General features: G+C 33.6%; 1 protein-coding gene across 3 annotated transcripts; it reads left to right on the top strand.

The window, feature by feature from the left end:
• Positions 1-8,125: 8,125 nt before the first annotated feature.
• On the top strand, positions 8,126-12,229 carry LOC133678570 (serine/arginine-rich splicing factor RS40-like). 3 transcript variants are annotated; one of them, XM_062100925.1, is made up of 7 exons: positions 8,146-8,284; positions 8,877-8,983; positions 9,960-10,295; positions 10,507-10,619; positions 10,711-10,946; positions 11,192-11,824; positions 11,925-12,229. In XM_062100925.1, exons 4-7 carry the CDS (start codon positions 10,524-10,526, stop codon positions 11,947-11,949), a joined length of 990 nt encoding a protein of 329 aa, XP_061956909.1. In that variant the 5' UTR covers positions 8,146-8,284; positions 8,877-8,983; positions 9,960-10,295; positions 10,507-10,523; the 3' UTR covers positions 11,950-12,229. The 3 variants fall into 3 exon arrangements, with proteins under 3 accessions (XP_061956907.1, XP_061956909.1, XP_061956908.1); XM_062100923.1 differs by lacking the exon at positions 9,960-10,295 and having other exon boundaries at positions 8,126-8,284; XM_062100924.1 differs by having other exon boundaries at positions 9,960-10,619.
• Positions 12,230-18,293: the final 6,064 nt, after the last annotated feature.

Genomic DNA, 18,293 nt, shown 5'->3' with positions numbered 1-18,293 from the left:
ATGAGAACTGATTTATTTTTACATCTGAGTCTATAAACTATTTTTGATCTTGAAGTATAAACCAATACAAACCCTGCTAAGAGTTATAAAACCATGAGATTCAAAAGATTTTTTTTTGAAATAAAAAAGGAAATGTCAAAAATTTGGATTTGAACTCTAATAGTTGCAATCAAGTCCATTGATAGGGGTGTTAATTTTCCATTTGTTCTTTTGGGCTTCGCTTGTTTGCTTTTGTGTTAGAGTGAAACGAACGGCAAGGTGTTTGGTAACAAATCAAATTGTGTTTTGTATTGTTGGACTAAAAAATTAAATTTAAAACGCAGTTTTTGTGTAGTAGTTTTTACATATTTTTTTAACCGAGTTTCGTAAAACTCTATTTATTTTTGCATTTCAATAGCGTTTTTGAAAAAATTAAATTTTTTTATTTTTTTTCTTTGTTTAAATTGATATATTTTTGATATTTTCAGATAATTTTGATACATTGATATCAAAAATAATTTTTTAAAAAATAAAAAAAATATTATTTTGATATTTTTCCAAGTAAAAAACACTTTAAAAGTAACCACAATCACATTTACACTAAATATTTTATACATGTTTTTTGCTATACATAAACTTCAACTATAATTTTTACCAAACACGTATCTAAATCTAACTAACCACAACTAACCATACTCTTTTTAAATTTATTTTTTAAAAATCACAATCATAAAAACTAATAAGGAATCTGATTCTATTCCTTGATTATAGATGATTTGTTATTATAGACATATCTTATAGAATATTTATTGACCACATTTTATTTGTTTCCTATTATATAGGATTTGTTAACTGCTTTATATTGTATATATAATGAGAATCAATCACCTCTGGATGATAGGGTGAATTACAGCTATTCTTAAACATTGTTATGGTATCAGAGCTCTTTTAGGTTTTTCTTTACTCTATCTCTTTATCATGGCTGTGCCGTCCTCATCACCTTCCCTTCCACTGAACACGATAGTGCATATGCTTACCATCAAATTGACCTCCTCAAATTATTTGTTATGGAGAAATCAGTTTATACCGTTGTTAACAAGCCATGATCTTCTTGGATTTCTGGATGGTAGTATCGCAGTTCCTTCTCCATAGATAACTGGTACTGATGGCTCTACTCAGGTGAATCTAACATACTCTTCTTGGCTAAACACAGATCAAACCCTATTAAGTCTCCTCTATTCTTCCCTTACGGAGGAATCTATGAGTGAGGTGTTTGGTTTGAAACATGCTCATGAGGCCTGGACTGCTTTTAAAGCCTCCTTCTCCCACAGATCAAAGACTCGTGAACTACAACTCAAGGACGAGCTCCAACTGATGCAGCGAGGCTCCAAATCAGTGGCTGAATTCTCTCGCCTTTTCAAAGGCCTCTGCGATCAACTGGCAGCAATTGGTCAACCCATCGATGACCTGGACAAAGTTCATTGGTTCTTGAGAGCTTTGGGTCATGAACATAAAATCTTCTCAACAACAATGCTTTCCCGATCTCCGTTACCTTCTTGTGTAGATATAATCTTGAAAGCTTTAAGCCATGAGATTTTTGAACGATTAGTGTATCAACAATCTGCTAACTCGGTGTTTTATGCTCAGCAACGTCATTCTTCAACCACCAGATCAAAATACATCAACAGAGGAAAACCTAAACCTCCCTCTGCCTCTGTCACAAAATCTAGTTTCTCTTTAGTCCATTGCCAACTCTGTGACAAGGAAGGCCACTTGGCTAAATGTTGCTGGACATTTCTTAATCTTAAGAAAAAGCAGTCTACCAACTTGCTGAAGCTTTTGCTGCTTGTTCAATCTCGGCCTCCCCTGATCCTGCCTGGTATCCGGACTCTGGAGCCACCTCTCACATGACAAATGATCTTGAGGGTATTGATATTCCTACTGTATATTCTGGTAACGAAAGGGTGATGGTTGGTAATGGTTAGTCTCTTTCTATTTCCCACACTGGCTCCGTTTCCACTCTTGTTCCCAACAACTCATTACTTTTATCTAATGTTTTAGTTGTTCCTGATATTACTAAAAAGCTTATTTCTATCAGTCAACTTACAAAAGATAATAATTGTTGGGTCATCTTTTTTTATTCTGGTTTCATAATACAGGACCGGGTCACAGGAGTAGTGCTGGGAGTCGGCAGATGTGAGAATGGCTTATATGTACTCCAGCAACATCATCATGCCCTTGCTTCCACAGTTTCTTGCAATAATTACGTGTCTCTGCTCATTTGTGGCATGCTCGTTTAGGTCATCCTAGTCTTCGTACTATTGACTCTCTCACCAAGTCAGGTTTTATTTCCTGTAGTGATAAATTAATCGGTTTGAATTCTAGTTTATGTGTTGGATGTAACCTTGGCAAAAGCCATCGACTACCCTTTTCAATTAATAATATTCGTTGTGATTTGCCTTTTGATTGTTTACACTGTGATTTATAGGGTCCTTCACCTATTTGTTCAACTACGGGTTTTCGATATTATGCAGTTTTTGTTGATGATTGTACTCGTTTCAGTTGGTTTTTTCCACTCAAACATAAATCTGATTTTTTTGATACATTTATCAACTTTCAACAGTATATTAAAACTCAATTTTCATCCAAAATTAAATCCTTCCAATGTGATGGTGGAACTGAATTTACCAATAACAAATTTCGCTCTCACCTCACATCCTATGGTATTGTATTGCCTGTTGCATGTCCTTATACACCTAATCAAAATGAAATTGCTGAACGTAAACACCGACGTGTTACCGAAACAGGACTCACTCTTATGTGTCATGCATGTGCTCCATTGCCTCTTTGGGTTGAGGCCTTCTCAACAGTTGTTTATCTCATCAACCGATTCCCCTCACAAACTCTTGCTGGCAAAACTCCTTACGAGCTTCTGTTTGGTAAATACCCCGACTACACCATGCTTCGTACTTTTGGATGTTTATGCTTTTCTTATTTGCGAGATTATGCTCCTAACAAATTATCTCCTAAATTTGCTCATTGTGTCTTCTTAGGTTATAGCCCCCTTCACAAGGGTTTCCGCTGTTTTGACCGTAAGACACAACGTCTTTATGTCTCTTGCCATGTCTAATTTTATGAAACTATATTTCCTTATGCAGGTGATAATGTTCAACAAAATCATAATTCCACACCCTATATTACTTTCTCTGATTTCTTGGACTCTCATAATATTGTGTCTCCTACCTCCCCACCTCCATTGGTGTTTTCTCCAGTTTCGACTTCTACTTGTTTGCCATGCAGTGATAAACCTGTAGTCTCCTGTTCCCAGCCTCCTATTATGCCTATCATCCCATCTTCCAATCAGCCCTCTTCTTCAGTTCCTGTTCCACCAATGACGACCTCTACTAACCTTCACCCCATGGTTACTAGTAGGAAAGCTGATATATTTAAACCTAAAGCTTATCATGCGCTAACCATTACAGGTTCTTCTCAGTTTTTTTAGGTTTTTCTAGCTCTTCAAGAGCCTCGGGGTTTCAAATCTGCAGCCAAACACCCTGCATGGCTCTCGGCTATGGATGCTGAAATACAAGCCTTGAAGAACAATGACACATGGGATCTTGTATAGCGTCCTGCAAGTCACAATGTGGTTGGTTGTCGCTGGATCTTTAAAACCAAACTCCGTGCTGATGGATCCATTGAGCATCATAAGGCTCGTCTTGTGGCCAAGGGTTTCTCACAGATTTATGGCCTTGATTTTGAAGACACGTTCAGTCCTATGGTGCGTCATGCTACTGTTTGGATTATTCTATCCATTGCACTCGGTTCCAGGTGGCCTCTACATTAATTAGATGTTCAAAATGTCTTTCTTCATGGTCATTTTTCTGAACTAGTATATATGGATCAATCTCTTAGCTACATAGATCCCCGGTTTCCTCACCATGTATGTCGACTAAAGCGTGCTTTTTATGGACTCAAACAAGCCCCTGGTGCTTGGTTCCAACGCTTTAGCTCTTTTTTACTGCAACTTGGTTTTCTTATCAGCAAAGCAGATTCCTCTCTGTTTGTGCATCACTCTGCAGCTGGAACGGTTTATCTCTTGCTATATGTAGATGATATCTTACTTACTGGTAACAATCCCAGCTTGATCAAAACTCTTATCACACGGCTGTCCACCGAATTTGCCATGAAAGATTTGGGGTTTCTACATTATTTCCTTGGTGTTGAAGTCCACCATAACTCCCATGGTTTATTTCTCAGCCAGACCAAGTATGCTCTTGATCTTCTCCACCGTGCTGACATGGTTGAAGCCAAACCCATTACCATTCCTTATGTCGTTGGCCAGCAGCTATCCACTGAAGGGAAGTTATTTTCAAATCCCACTCTTTTTCGGTCTCTTGCTGGTGCTTTGCAATATTTGACAATTACTCGCCCTGATCTCTCATTCAGTGTCAATTCAATTTGCCAATATATGCATGCTCCGACAGAAGATCACTTTCGTGCACTCAAACATATATTGTGTTATGTTAAAGGAACAGTTCATCATGGTCTTCAACTTCATCGCAATCCTTCCCGTGATTTGCTTGCCTATTCTGATGCTGACTGGGCTGATTGTCTTGATACATGTCGGTTTACCACAGGCTATCTTATTTTCTTAGGTCCCAATCTTATCTCCTGGTGCTCCAAGAAATAATCCACTGTTTCTCATTCTAGTGCCGAAGCTGAATATCATTCCTTAGCTGTCGCTACTGCTGAAGTCGCTTGGATTGTTCAGTTACTTCGTGATCTACATCTACAATTACCTTCACCTCCGAAGCTGCTATGCGACAACAAAAGTGCTATATTTACGGCGGTCAATCCTGTCACTCGGCATCGCTCTAAGCATATTGCGATTAACTATCATTTTGTTTGTGAAATCATTGCCAATGGTTCCTTAAAAGTCGCCTTTGTTCCCTCTCATCTTCAGCTTGTCGATTCCTTTACAAAAGGAGTCCCTAAACCTCAGTTCCTCCTTTTTCGTAAGAAGCTTCACGTGGTTCCTTCTTCCATGCTCAGCTTGAAGGGGGTTGATAAGGAATCTGATTTTATTCATTGATTATAGATGATTTGTTATTATATACATATCTTGTAGGATATATATTGACTACGTTTTATTTGTTTCCTATTATATAGGATTTGTTAACTGTTATACATTGTATATATAATGAGAATCAATCACCTCAGCATGATAGGGTGAATTACAGCTATTCTTAAACCTTGTTAAAAACTATCTAAAAGACAAACCTTATGAAATATTATATATTTTGGTGTAGGATTCTATTTTAAAATCATATGATATCTATGACTAACACATTTTTAAATAAGAATTATCAACATCATAACTTTAATATCACAGCGACATTTATGTTGTTTGTAGACATCGCCTCCACTTTGATACATCAAATGAAATCATCATTCATATATATATATATATATATATATATATATATATATATATATATTAACAAATACTCTAAAACGTGTAGGTTTTTCACTGTAACAGTTTTTTTTTCGCTTTTGTTTTTTCTTTTTTTTTACATGTTTTTTTCCCTTTTTTTTTACCCAAATTGACTTCTTCTTCTTTTTTTTTTCTTTTTTTTCAAAATTATCTTTGCTAATTTTTTTAAATATTGAGCTGATTGAAAATTTAATTATGTAGTTTTTTCTTTAAAACATTGTGGATTGCTATAATATTCTCATACATTGTTTTTTTTTCTTTTTATGATTTTTTTTTTCAAAATGGTCTTTGTAGATTTTATTTTTTTATATTAAGTTGGTTGAGAATTTAGCTTTGTAGTTTTTTTAAAAAAAAAACAATATGGATTGCTATAGTGTTTCTCTTATATAGCTTTTGTTTTGCTGCAATGTTTCCCCACATATTTTTTTTTAAAATTATATTTATCGAATTTATTTTTTTAATATTGAGCTGGCTAATAATCTAGCTTTAGCTTTCCTTACATGTTTTTTTTAATTTTTTTAATTTTTTTCTTTTTTTTTCCAAAATTATCATTTTTTAGATATTTTTTTTTATTTTTTTTAGAATTATTTTTGTTGATTTTATTTTTTACTATTGAGTTGGTTGAAAATTTAGTTTTTTTCTTTAAAACAATATAGCTTTCCCCACGTGTTTTTTTTGTTCGCTTTTGTTTCTTTTTTTTTACCTGTTTTTTTTTTCATTTTTTTACCCAAAATTAACTTTTTTTTTTCACAATAATCTTTGCCGGCTTTTTTTTATATATTGAGCTAGTTGAGAACTTAGCTTTGTAGCTTTTTTCAAAAAAAAAAACACTATGGATTGCTACGGTATTTCTCTTCCCTTGCATGGTTTTTGTTTGGCTGCAGTGTTTTCCCCATATGTTTTTTTTTAAATTATCTTTGTCGAATTTATTTTTTCAATATTGAGTTGGTTGAGAATTTAGCTTTAGCTTTAGCTTTCCCCATGTTTTTTTGTTTAAATTTTTCCAAATTGTCTTTCTTCTTTATATATTTTTTTTCATAATTATTTTTGTTGATTTTATTTTTTTTACTATTGAGCTGATTGAGAATTTAGTTTTTTAATTTTTTTCTTTAAAACACTAGATTGCTACAGTGTTTCTCTACATGGTTTTTTATTAAATATTTTTTTTCAGAATTATCTTTATCGATTTTATTTTTTTCATATTAAGCTGATTGAGAATTTAGCTTTGTAGTTATTTAAAACACTGTAGATTGCTACAGTGTTTTCCCACATGATCTTTGCCTTACTACAGTGTTTCTCCACATGTTTTTTTAATCGATGCTTTTTTTCCAAATATGTTTTTCTCAAATTTATTTTTTTCATACTGAGCCGGTTGACAATTTAGCTTTTTTTCCTTAAAACATCGTTGATTGCTACAATGTTTTCTCATATGATTTTTTTATGTTTTTTTAAATTCTCTTTGTCGTTTTTATTACTTTTAATATTGAGCTGATTAAAAATTACAATTGTAGATTTTCTCATGAAAAATATAGATTGTTATAGTGTTTCCCTGCATGTTTTTTTTCCTTTTGTTTTTTTATATTTGTCAAAATTATCTTTGTTGATTTTTTTTTTAATATTGAGTTGGTTGAGAATTATAATTGTATACTTCCTCACAAAATATTATAGATTGCTACAGTGTTTTCTTAAATGATTTTAATATTGAGCTGGTTAAAAATTTAGCTTTAATTTTCCCCATATATTTTTTTTCCATTTTTATATTATTTGCTGTTTGCTTTTTTTCTTTCAAAATTGTCATCTTCTTTTTTTATTTTTTTATGTTTTTTTTCATAATTTTTTTATCATTTTTTTTAATATTGAGCTGGTTGAAAATATAGTTTTGTAGTTATTTTTTTTTAAATATTATGGATGATAATAGTTTTTTATATGATTTTTTTTATAAATTCACAATAATACACAAGCATGCCATAAATTCGCGGCATCGTGCAGGAATGTCACCTATTGTATATATATATATTTGGCGTGTTGGTACCATATTGATCCATTAGAAACATGTACCGAGCTGGTTCTATATCTATAATATATAAGAGGGAGTATCACTTTGGATCATATGGTTTTTGAACCAAATCCAACTGAATGAAATAACTAAAATAATTAGATTGTTTGGTTTTATATTTGTTAAAACTAAATAAATCTAATTTAAATTAATAAACCTTTAAATAAGCTATTTTTAATAGGTTTTGATTTAATGAGAATTTAATTTATAATAAATTTTATTAATTTGGTTCAATTTGATTGTTTTAATTTGATTTAAGTCAGTTTTTTTTTTTTGGTTTGTAAAATCTGAAATCGAAACTGAAATGACCCAATTAATTAATTTGTTTAATAAAATTATTCAATAAACTTAAAAAACTGATTAATTAGATTAATTTCAGATTAATTTATATAACTATTTCAATTAATTTGATAACCTCCAATAGTATGTAATCGCATATGCAGCTTTCAAAAACCAAAAAAAAAAAAAAAAAACTATAGATCTTCTTGGGGTTTTCTTTACTTTTAATTATTCCTTGCTTTTGTTTAAACTTTTAGGGACTGTTTCGAAATTGGAAAAAACAATAGGGACGTTTTTTCTAAAACAAAACTCACTGGATCTTCCTCCTATTTATCACAACTCCCAAATTGTAATCGTCAAAACTCAAAAGAGTAAAAATCTCTCTTTCACAGACCAAAACGCAGTTGTTTTGTTGACTCTTTCAAATTAGGTTTTCAATCAAAGCTTCAACTCAACTAAATCGCCGCTTTCAACAGGTAATCAGAATCAAATCAATCAATTAATTTTCCTTTTGGTTTCCTAGACAGCCCGAGAAGATGCTTGATTTCTTAGAAACTCAGCTAAAGATTTGATCTTTTTTTAGATCTGGTTGCCATTTTTTGTAGATCTGTTAATTAAGGTTTCATTTTATGGATCTGATTCGGATTTCTTAACTTTTCTGTTGTTGATGGTTGTTCATTAAAAAAATTGGGTACTTTTTTTTAGGGTTTCTTGAAGAACCCTAGTTGAGCCTGAAATAGCCTCTGAAACTCGTTAAAATGTGTAACTTGCAAAAAAAATAAAAATAAAAAGGTTTTATGAGCAAAATAATGAAAACCCATAGGCCATAGTTGATTCAGCGGCATGATTATTTGACAAAATAATGAGATTAAGACTTAAAGATGTTAACTTTGAGATTATAACTTGAATTATTCAAGGTTTTTGTAAGAACCCATTGGAAAATACTGATGTTAGACGTGTAATATTTTGTTTATTGGAGCAAAAGCTTGCGCTGCTGTATTTTTTCCTTTCCTTTCCTTTCCTTTCCTTTCCTTTTTATCTCATTTATTTGAATGTGTGGTCAAGCAGAATGAGGTCTATCTTTTGTGGGAACTTTGAGTATGATGCAAGACAGACTGAGCTGGAACGGCTATTCAAACGATATGGGAGAGTTGAACGGGTGGATATGAAAGCTGGTAAGTTTATGTTCCTTCCTCACTAACTAATTAAGTCTGTGTAAAGTCGCTTCCATTAGCATTTGTTGTAGCTTTTTTTTTCTTACTTGAAAAGTTCTGTTATGTGGCTGATTATTTAACAGCCTTTCGTGTAGATAGTAAAATTGATAAATGCAGGAATTGTGAGGGTTTGGAGTTTTTTGTGTTATATGAAGATAGTTTTTGAGACGATTTCAATGAAGAAAAGGTTTCTCCCTTTTGGACTAAAGTTTAATAATGAACAATGAATTCTTGGATGAATTATTGAGAAGGTTTATATATATATATATATATATATATATTGTAAATATGAAAAAAAAAACTTAACAATATAATTGATAGATGTTATGATAGTATTGGTTGATGTAGCATTCAATTTTATTCAACTCGAATGGAAAAAAAACACATCGTGATTGCAGTTTGATAAGTGGTAGGGGTGGACATGGTACTAGTTGAGTTAACTCGTCACTGCTGTTGTTTTTTGTTGTGAGTGAAGATGTACTAAACCATTTCTTAAATGTTTAACTTGAATGGTAGGGCAAGAGATGGTTGACATCCATCTGCCAGAGGTTTTAATTTTATCTAGAGAATAATTGATTTTTATCTTTGTAGACAAAGCATATTTACTCTTAAAGTTAATAAGAGAATAATGTTTAATGCTTTCCAACTGGATGTGGAAAACATCATTTAAAAATTATGCATACATTGTTCTGGAATTAATTGGAAAGTCTGTCAGCAACCAGCCGAGCCAGTGGGACCAGACTCCCATGCTTATGAGTGGCCCTTTCCCTTCATACCAGTAGCGCAACAGCTTGATTGGGACATTCAGCAGACTGTGATTCAGTGGCATTTATCAACCTTTGTTGAGTTCTAGTGGGGGTTCAGGATTTATTAATGAAAAAAGACAAGTATTTTTTTGAAGCATAAACCCCCATACTCAACATTTTCTTTGGCGCAGGATTATCTTGGGAAATATATACTCTTCCCGGCTTATGGATGGCTGTTCAGAAATCTGTTCCTTTCCTGTGACAAGCATCTTTTTGTTTTCAAGAAGAATTACTCTCATCCGCAATGGCAGAACCATGCCAATTTTTCTGAGACACTATTGCCTTTCATTTCTCATGACTTTTGCCCAGCCTTCAATCCCAGACATGTTTCAATATTGAAACATTGTCGACCTCACAGCAGAGGCAGCAGAATAGATGGAGAAGGCTCTCTATTTTCATTGACCCACCATGAGACATCCACATTTGGATTCTAGTTCCTTGACATCATTTAGTTCATCTCGCACAAGGTCTGTTGCTATTTCTACTGGTCACTTAGTTTATAGATTTCAGGTAGGTTGCCAAATTTTATTCAAGGGTAGAGGCGGTTTGTGTGCTGCTGACCAAGAAATACCATCTGATCATCAAAGAATCCTTTCAGTGAGGGGTTCTTGTTCCTTTTATAGTGAACACGACTATTATACATTTTACTGAGTGTCTTTATGCTGTACTTGTATACAGGATTTGCTTTTATTTATATGGAAGATGAGAGAGATGCTGAGGATGCAATTCGAGGACTTGATCGTGTAGAATTTGGTCGCAAGGGCCGCAGACTTCATGTTGAATGGACAAAGGTAGTAACGTGTTGAATGGTCTAGGTTATGAATGTGCTCAAGTGGTGCATCTTTCTTGAGCTGACTTGCTGTAATTGTTGCTATTTTGTAGCAAGAACGTGGGGCTAGACAGCCCGGTGGCTCATCAAGAAAATCTGCTAACACAAGGCCATCTAAGACTTTATTTGTTATCAACTTTGATCCACATCATACTAGGACTAAGGATTTGGAGAGGCACTTTGAGCCATATGGGAGGATAGTGAGTGTAAGGATAAGAAGAAATTTTGCATTTGTTCAGTATGAAGCACAGGAGGATGCCACTAAAGCACTGGATGCAACAAACATGAGGTTGATTTTCCTTTATCCTCTTACACGTCTCTTACCCTGTTTCTTCAGTAAATGGTGCTCTTCCTAGTTTTTGGAAAATGTGAACTGTTCGCTATTTCTCAGTAGTACAATCATGATTTTCCTGTCCTACTGTTTAAAAAACACTTCAACAATCCAGTGATCTGGGGCTGGATTTGAGTGGATCCTTCTGATTTCATGTTTTGATGTAGCTCACTAGTTGATTTATGCTTTTGTTTGTCATGCAGCAAGCTGCTGTATCGAGTTATTTCAGTGGAATATGCCGCTCGAGATGATGGTGAAAGGAGGGATGGACACAGTCCTGATAGAAGTCGTGATAGGTCACCTGATAGGCGAGGACATGATAGGAGGCGTTCTCCAAGTCCTTACCGAAGAGAAAGGGGAAGCACTGATTATGGCCATGGCCCCAGTCCTTATCGCAAAGAGAGGGTTAGCCCAGATTCTGGATGTCGCCACAGTCCTAGCCCCTATAGGAGAGATAGGGCTAGCCCTGACTATGGCCGGGGTTCAACTCGTAGTCCTTCCAGGAGAGAGAGGGCTGGCAGTGACCATGGCCATGGCCCCAGCCGTGGTCCTTACCGCAAGGACAAGGCTAGTCCTGTCAATGGTAATGGCCCTAGTGATAGTCCTTATCAAAGGGAAGAAAGGCTTAGCCCTGAAAATGGTCGTGTCCCGAGCCGTAGTCCATATGGAAGAGAAAAGTCTAACCCAGACAAAGGCCGTGGCTCCAGCCATAGTCCTTCTGAAAGAGATGGGTCTAGCCCTGAAAATGGTCAATGGAGAAGCCCAAGCTCCAATCCTGACAAGAGGGACAGTGCACTTGGAAGAGTTGAAAGCCTTAGGCATGAGAGATACCACAGGTATGTATCTTAAAGCTGTGTTTTATCTTAATGACTTGTTTTAATTTAATTTCATGTTTCTTTCTTCTTTCTAACCCAATATTCTGATCCAATGTTGCAGTCAATCACCAGCAGCAGATGAATGATTCAAACTCGTTTGGCTTATATTGGTTTGTCATTTGGACGGAGCTGGGCTGACAATCTCAGTATATGCCTCACCTTTGCCATCATAACTAACTATCACAAGTGCTAGATTGCAAGTTATGCCCCCATCTTGTAATATAGGATCTAGTTTGTGCCAGTTTGTAGTCTTGTGCTTCCAATTTCTATGCAAAAACTTAAGTGGATTCTGTTGTTTTTGGAACTTAATAGAAACCTTTATGTCAAACATGTTACTTATATGCCACCTCGATGCTCATTTGCTTTGATGGTTCCTGTTGTATGATTGCATGATTGCCTTTTCACTTTGTGCAAATGCCATCTTCCGATTATTCTGAGTGCGACGACGGTTAAGGGGGTCGCTATTCTTTCATGAAAAACCAAGGGTGGAGTGGCTTGGCTTTTTATTATCATCCCTCCTCTTGATCGGCGGGGAATGATCGAGTGGTTTGTTTGTCCATATTGCACACCCTTGAACATCATTATAGCAAGGCCGTGACTGTGCCCTTGAAGTGCCAGAATGGGCCTATTCTTATATGTTTTGTTGTGCATGCAAAGATAGCACAGGATTATAAGAATAATGAGAGGATCTACTATTTGCTTGATTTGATGTCAATGGCCGGCCGTTTAGCTGGTGATTCTACTTTCCAATAAAGTGTTCTCAACTTTTTTTTTTTTTAAGAAAATTTAAATTTTTGTATTTGCTTTGAATTAAAATTTTTAGTATTTTTGTATCATTTTGATGTTTAAATTTTAGTATTTTTGGATTTTTTATGTAATTATATTAAAAATAAATTTTAAAAAATTAAAAATTATTATTTTAATGTATTTAAATAACTGTTATTACATTTTAAAAAACCATGATTTAGCTAGGAATCATGGAATTTCTGAAGTTTGGTTCAGCAATCATCAAATTTCCAAGAAGGGTTGCAGCACCCGAGTGACTATAACTTGGGGGTATCTGATTTGATACTGAGGTTTGCCGTCCTTCCCAACAAAGTCAAGAACAAAATGGTTGTTTATGTGTAAGGATTTGATCACCTAGTCCCTTTCAAATCCTTCATAGAGACGTATTATATTTATGTTCAATTACCTTATTCATGAAGTTCTTCAAGCTATGATGCATCATAGGCGTAGAAAGGATTCTCTATCAGATGAATATCTCTAGATCAATTTTTTCAAGGGTAGGTCCATATTAGGTTTGGATCTTCACTTGTCTCTTATTTATCCCAGAGTCCGCTCTTTTTTATGTAATTTTCAGCAAAAAGCCAACTCAGTTCACTGTGGATAATCTAATTCTGATATGGACTGATGCCCTTATGAAGAACTCATCCTCAACCAATCCATAGTTCTTGTATCAGAAGTTTGGAATGGAGTGTTCTTTCAAGTCTCAATTAGATAGGTGTTTGATACATGTCTGAATAGGATATCATGAGGTTAGATGGAAGGTAAGGAGTACATTTGATTGGAGAAATAGAAATAGAAATAGAAATATAAAATAAATATGTTTTTATAACCGTTAGTGTAACAGTTTGGCTGTATGATCAATGTTAAAAGATCCACATATATTCTCTTAATTTAAGGGTATTTTTTTTAAAATCTACTAAAAATTCGGCAGAGTTTTATTTATATTTAGGGCATCCCAAATTATTAACTGCTATCAATTTATTCAATCAACCCATCATCACAAGATCCTATAATTTTAGACCTTATATCAATCATCATAATTCAACATCTCATACAATCTACACAATACATGTGTGTATATATATATATATATATACACACATGTATTGTGTAGATTGTATGAGATGTTGAATTATATATATATATATCCTACGAGTAAGTTCCATATGAACATAGTTCACATATCATATTATAAAATTTAAAAGAAAAAGGAATATTAACATGCAAAGAAAGCATTACAACATAATAAGTGTTATTAAACATTCCAAAAGGGTTAATTACAAGATAACTAAAGTATCACATGCTAAGCTAAACTTTTATAAATATATCAAGGTTTACACAAAAGCATACTACATAAATGTGTTAATTCCCTTTTGTTTAAGTTAAATATTTACATAAGTTTGACAATGTAGAGTCCTAAACTAATAATCTCCATGGATATTTGATGGACCTATTACATAAATAAACATACCATTATATTGATAAAAGAAATATTTATCTGCTCATGTAATGTATATAAATGAAGTATTAATTTTCTATCAGATCCATAGAAATTCTAACAGACAACTTATTTTTTGTTTGTAAATCTTTTAAACTCAATTAACACTCATTTGCATATTCTTAATTTGAATACTCTTATTTACTTGTATGAACCGGGTGACCTTGCAAAGTCCAATCTTGTGATTCATCTCCCAGCAATCCTATCACGGATGCCATTAGCCGAAGCTAATCTTGTCATTCATCTCCCGGCAATCCTATCACGGATGCCATTAGTCGAAGCTAATCTTGTAAATACGCTAGACTTTATTTACATTGAACATAATATTTATTGTAATTGCATTCACCAGAAGAATTTTAAATTGTATAAGTGCAAAAAGGAGGGAAAATCACGCACCTGCTCCGTTTGTCTCATGACCTCCCCTAACAGAAGATCCAATCCTGGTTGCTCCTCCTGAATCACAAGGAATTTTTTGGTTATGATTCCTTTAAGCCAATATTATAGAGAATCCATATTCGTTCATTACTCATATTTTACTTTCTATGCATGTTCATTTCCTCATAATAACAAACATACATATATCACGTATATTTTTAAAGTTAGTGTCTCAATGTGCAAGTATTCGTATGACTCAATTCTTTTATATCCTTACATATAATATTCACGTGAAATTCTACTGTTACTGTCTAAATTTAAACTGTTACTATTCAAATGTTGTTATTTGAACCGTTACTGTCCAACGGTTGCTGTCTAAACATTAAACTGTTGTTGTCTAACCGTTGCTGTTTGAACTATTACTGTCAAATGGTTGTTGTCTAACCGTTGCTGCTTGAACTGTTATTGTCCAACTGTTGCTGTTTAAACTGTTATTGCCCAACGGTTGCTGTCTAATCATTGTTGTCTGAACACTCATCAGATTTTTAACTATATCTAGAGTTCTAAAACTCCATTTTAAGTGAGAATGATCTCGTTGAAAAGTTAAGACACAATGCTACAAGTTCTCTGAAGGAAGGAGAACCCAGTTCTGTCTCCAAGATAATCAAAATTGCTCATCAACGCATCAGTCCTACTGCCCTACAGAATCAATCACGACCCAGTCTCGATTGGTAACCTATAACTGAAGTTCTACATCTCGAAATTGAGCATGATCAGTTTTCTTGGTTAGCTAACATCCAAATTTATAATTTCTATGAAGGAACCCGATCCTAATTCCCTCATCCTCCTACTTGAAATTTCACCGAAAGTCAGGAGACAAGTCTGTCAGGATTCGTCTCCCTTTTCCTTTCACACAATACTTTCATAAACTACATACCACACATGAATTAACTTAATTTTAACAATAAATACTTTTTTTGCAATTCATGTCTAAGAACCCTAACCTATAATTCAATATCAAGGCCTCAGTTCATTATTGAATTTGAAATGAATTTTTAAGATCATGTTTAGAACACGTTACCCGGTACGAATTAAGATTTTGATCTTCAACCAGTTGAAGATTTTCAACTCCCTCCTTTCTTTTATTCTTGTTCAATTTCTTGTTAATTCCTTGCTTAGAAGTGTTTATCCCATCTATAAACCCTTAATCTTGGATGGGTTCTTGAAGTTTTAGTGTTTCTCTCTCTTGATTTTTCAAGAATTGGTATAAAACTCCATATTTTCTCTCCTTATGGTTCCTGCAGATTTTTGGTGAGGAGAGAGTATTTATACTCTATAATTTCTCTTATTTGCATTTAGGCTCCATTTTCTTTAAGTGTATTATTCTCTTCAATTAAATCCGACCCTCAATATTACCGGCTTATTATAATGTCTCAAATTATTTTGCTCGGAAATTATATTAAAAAATTTCTGAATTCATGTCTTTTATTTAACCATACGCATCAATTTCCTCACTTTTATTTCTCATGTAGTTAGTTTATTAATTTAAGCAACCTTTATTTATTTATTTATTTATTTTCTGAGGTTTACAACTAGAGTAAATTTTTATTTTTTTAATTATAAATATGTTTTTTTTATCTTAATTATTTATATTTTTTTATCTCAAAATAATAACCAAACATTATCTCGATGAATTCGATATCGTGTGCAAGTGAGATACTACCAAGAAAGAAGCAGTATTTCCATCGTAATCCTATCAAGTCACGTCCAGTCCTGTTCACTCAAACATTATATTGTAAATTCCGTGCAAAAATCAAAAAAATAAAATACAGGATCATAATAGATATGATATGTCAATGTTACAACTGTTTTTTTCCATGATTTTGCCCTCCCATCATGAACTGTTTGTAATTCTAACACAGCAGTGTATGTTTTCACCATTGTTTCTTCTTCGAATGACACTCTCCATTTGACTAACTTATAGTATAGAAAAAGACCATATGATAGTGAATACTCAAGGCTTGCATGTGCATCATGCCCAATAATGTTAGCAATAAATAATTGCAAATCTCTATCATCAAAGCAAGTTGCTTCCACCCAATTTTCTATTTCCTAACACAGATCATCAATGCAAGTTGCTTCCTGCTATCCCTTTCTCTGTTTTTTTCCCCCTCAAATTCTGCTGATAATCTTGCTCTTCTCAGGCAAAAAGCTTTCCTCATGGACTGGTGCCTAATTTTTCCCGACCGTTCAAAAGCAGCCCACTTGTCATTTTGGGTCCCACAAAATGCCATGCCATGTGATTTTCAGAGTTTTTTTTTAAAATAAGAAATTACAGTTACTTTTTTTCACTTTATTTCTAAAAACCTCTCCTGGTCATTTCACATCTGCTTACTTCAAGCCGAAAGAAAAGAGAGAGAAGAATTAAATAAAAAACTAGGATTGTACAAGAAACCTTGTAGCAGATTGGCAGAAAACAAAGTTGAGGACCAGATCTGACTGAATCCATGGACCTGGTTCAAGATCAATAAGAGCAGCACTTGGCATACATCTTCCACCACTTACTTCATTGCTCCAATTGAAGTTCTGAATCTCCATTGTATTTCCCTGTATGATTAATCTCATGTTCATCACAGATCACCTCCCAAAACTTGGCCCCAATTTGGTTCCCACAGTGACCCCCTTGGATGTGAAGGAATCCTCTCATTTTGGCACCGAAATTTGCACCTTTTTGGGATTTATGAAATGGGTTTATCCGTAGAGGTTTTTTTTTTTGTATTAGTTTTATTTTAATTTTTAATTTTGTGGCCAGGGTGGCTTTGAATTGACAAAATCAATGTATCGTGTTGATTTAACTTCTAGAAAATTTTATTTTAAATTTGGATTAGATAATAATTTAAGTCATGAGCTTTTTTTAAAAAAAATTAATTTCATTTTTATATTTTTTACTGCTAAGTGGTTTGTCATTAGACCAACCAAGTCGACTTGGTTATATTAGTGAAATTTCTACGCTGTTTAATTTTAAATCTACAATAGATAAAAAGTTAGATGGAAAGGTTTTAATATTAACTTACTAAGCGGAGTTTAATAATAATGTGAAAGGAGCATAAATATGTAAACTAGTTAAATCTACATGGTTAGGTTTCAAAAAGAAACAAATCTGAATTATTAACTCCTTTTTTTTTCAAAATAAATTAAACATTGTACTGAACTGTTCGTACTCTAAACTATGAGTTCAACTACGCATCCTTCCTATAGTATCAATATATTAATGCACCGAGGCTTGTGGCCCAGCGATCCTGGCAGGGCTTCCCTGCCTCAGCATCCTAGGTTCAAGCCTCAGCGTGCATGCTTGTTACCCATGCGGTGTTTTATCTATTTATTAGGCTTGCAGAGTGTTCAGTGGGTCCGAAGATTAATCATAGTGCTCGTAAACTACCATGGACACCCCAGGTTATATATATATATATATATATATATATATATATATATATATATATATATATTCACATGAACTAAAATCTAATTATTATTAACAATAAACACACTATAGCATCACGGGATAGCATCATTCATCATTATCCATTCTGTGTATGATAGTTGTAGAGTGTGTTTGGTATTGCGACAGCTGTTGTGGTTATGATTTGAAAAAAAATTATTTTATAAAAAGCACTTTTAGTTGAAGTTGTTTTGAAAAAATAGATGTTTGGTTAAAATTGAGGTTGAAGAAAAAGTAGTTTAATATGTTTGATTAAGAATGCTTTTAAAATT

This window comes from Populus nigra, chromosome 18 (assembly GCF_951802175.1).
Source record: "Populus nigra chromosome 18, ddPopNigr1.1, whole genome shotgun sequence".
In the NCBI taxonomy this organism is placed as follows: Eukaryota; Viridiplantae; Streptophyta; class Magnoliopsida; order Malpighiales; family Salicaceae; genus Populus; species Populus nigra.
Note: the sequence above shows the minus strand (reverse complement) of the source record. Positions and strands in the feature narration are given on the sequence as shown.

Bases quoted from the DNA above. Each gene is read 5' to 3' on its own strand.
- LOC133678570 (XM_062100923.1), top strand. From the start codon at position 8,878: ATGAGGTCTATCTTTTGTGGGAACTTTGAGTATGATGCAAGACAGACT. The intron at 8,984-10,506 runs GTAAGTTTATGT...ACTTGTATACAG, and splicing joins ACGGGTGGATATGAAAGCTG to GATTTGCTTTTATTTATATG. The intron at 10,947-11,191 runs GTTGATTTTCCT...TTTGTCATGCAG, and splicing joins CTGGATGCAACAAACATGAG to CAAGCTGCTGTATCGAGTTA.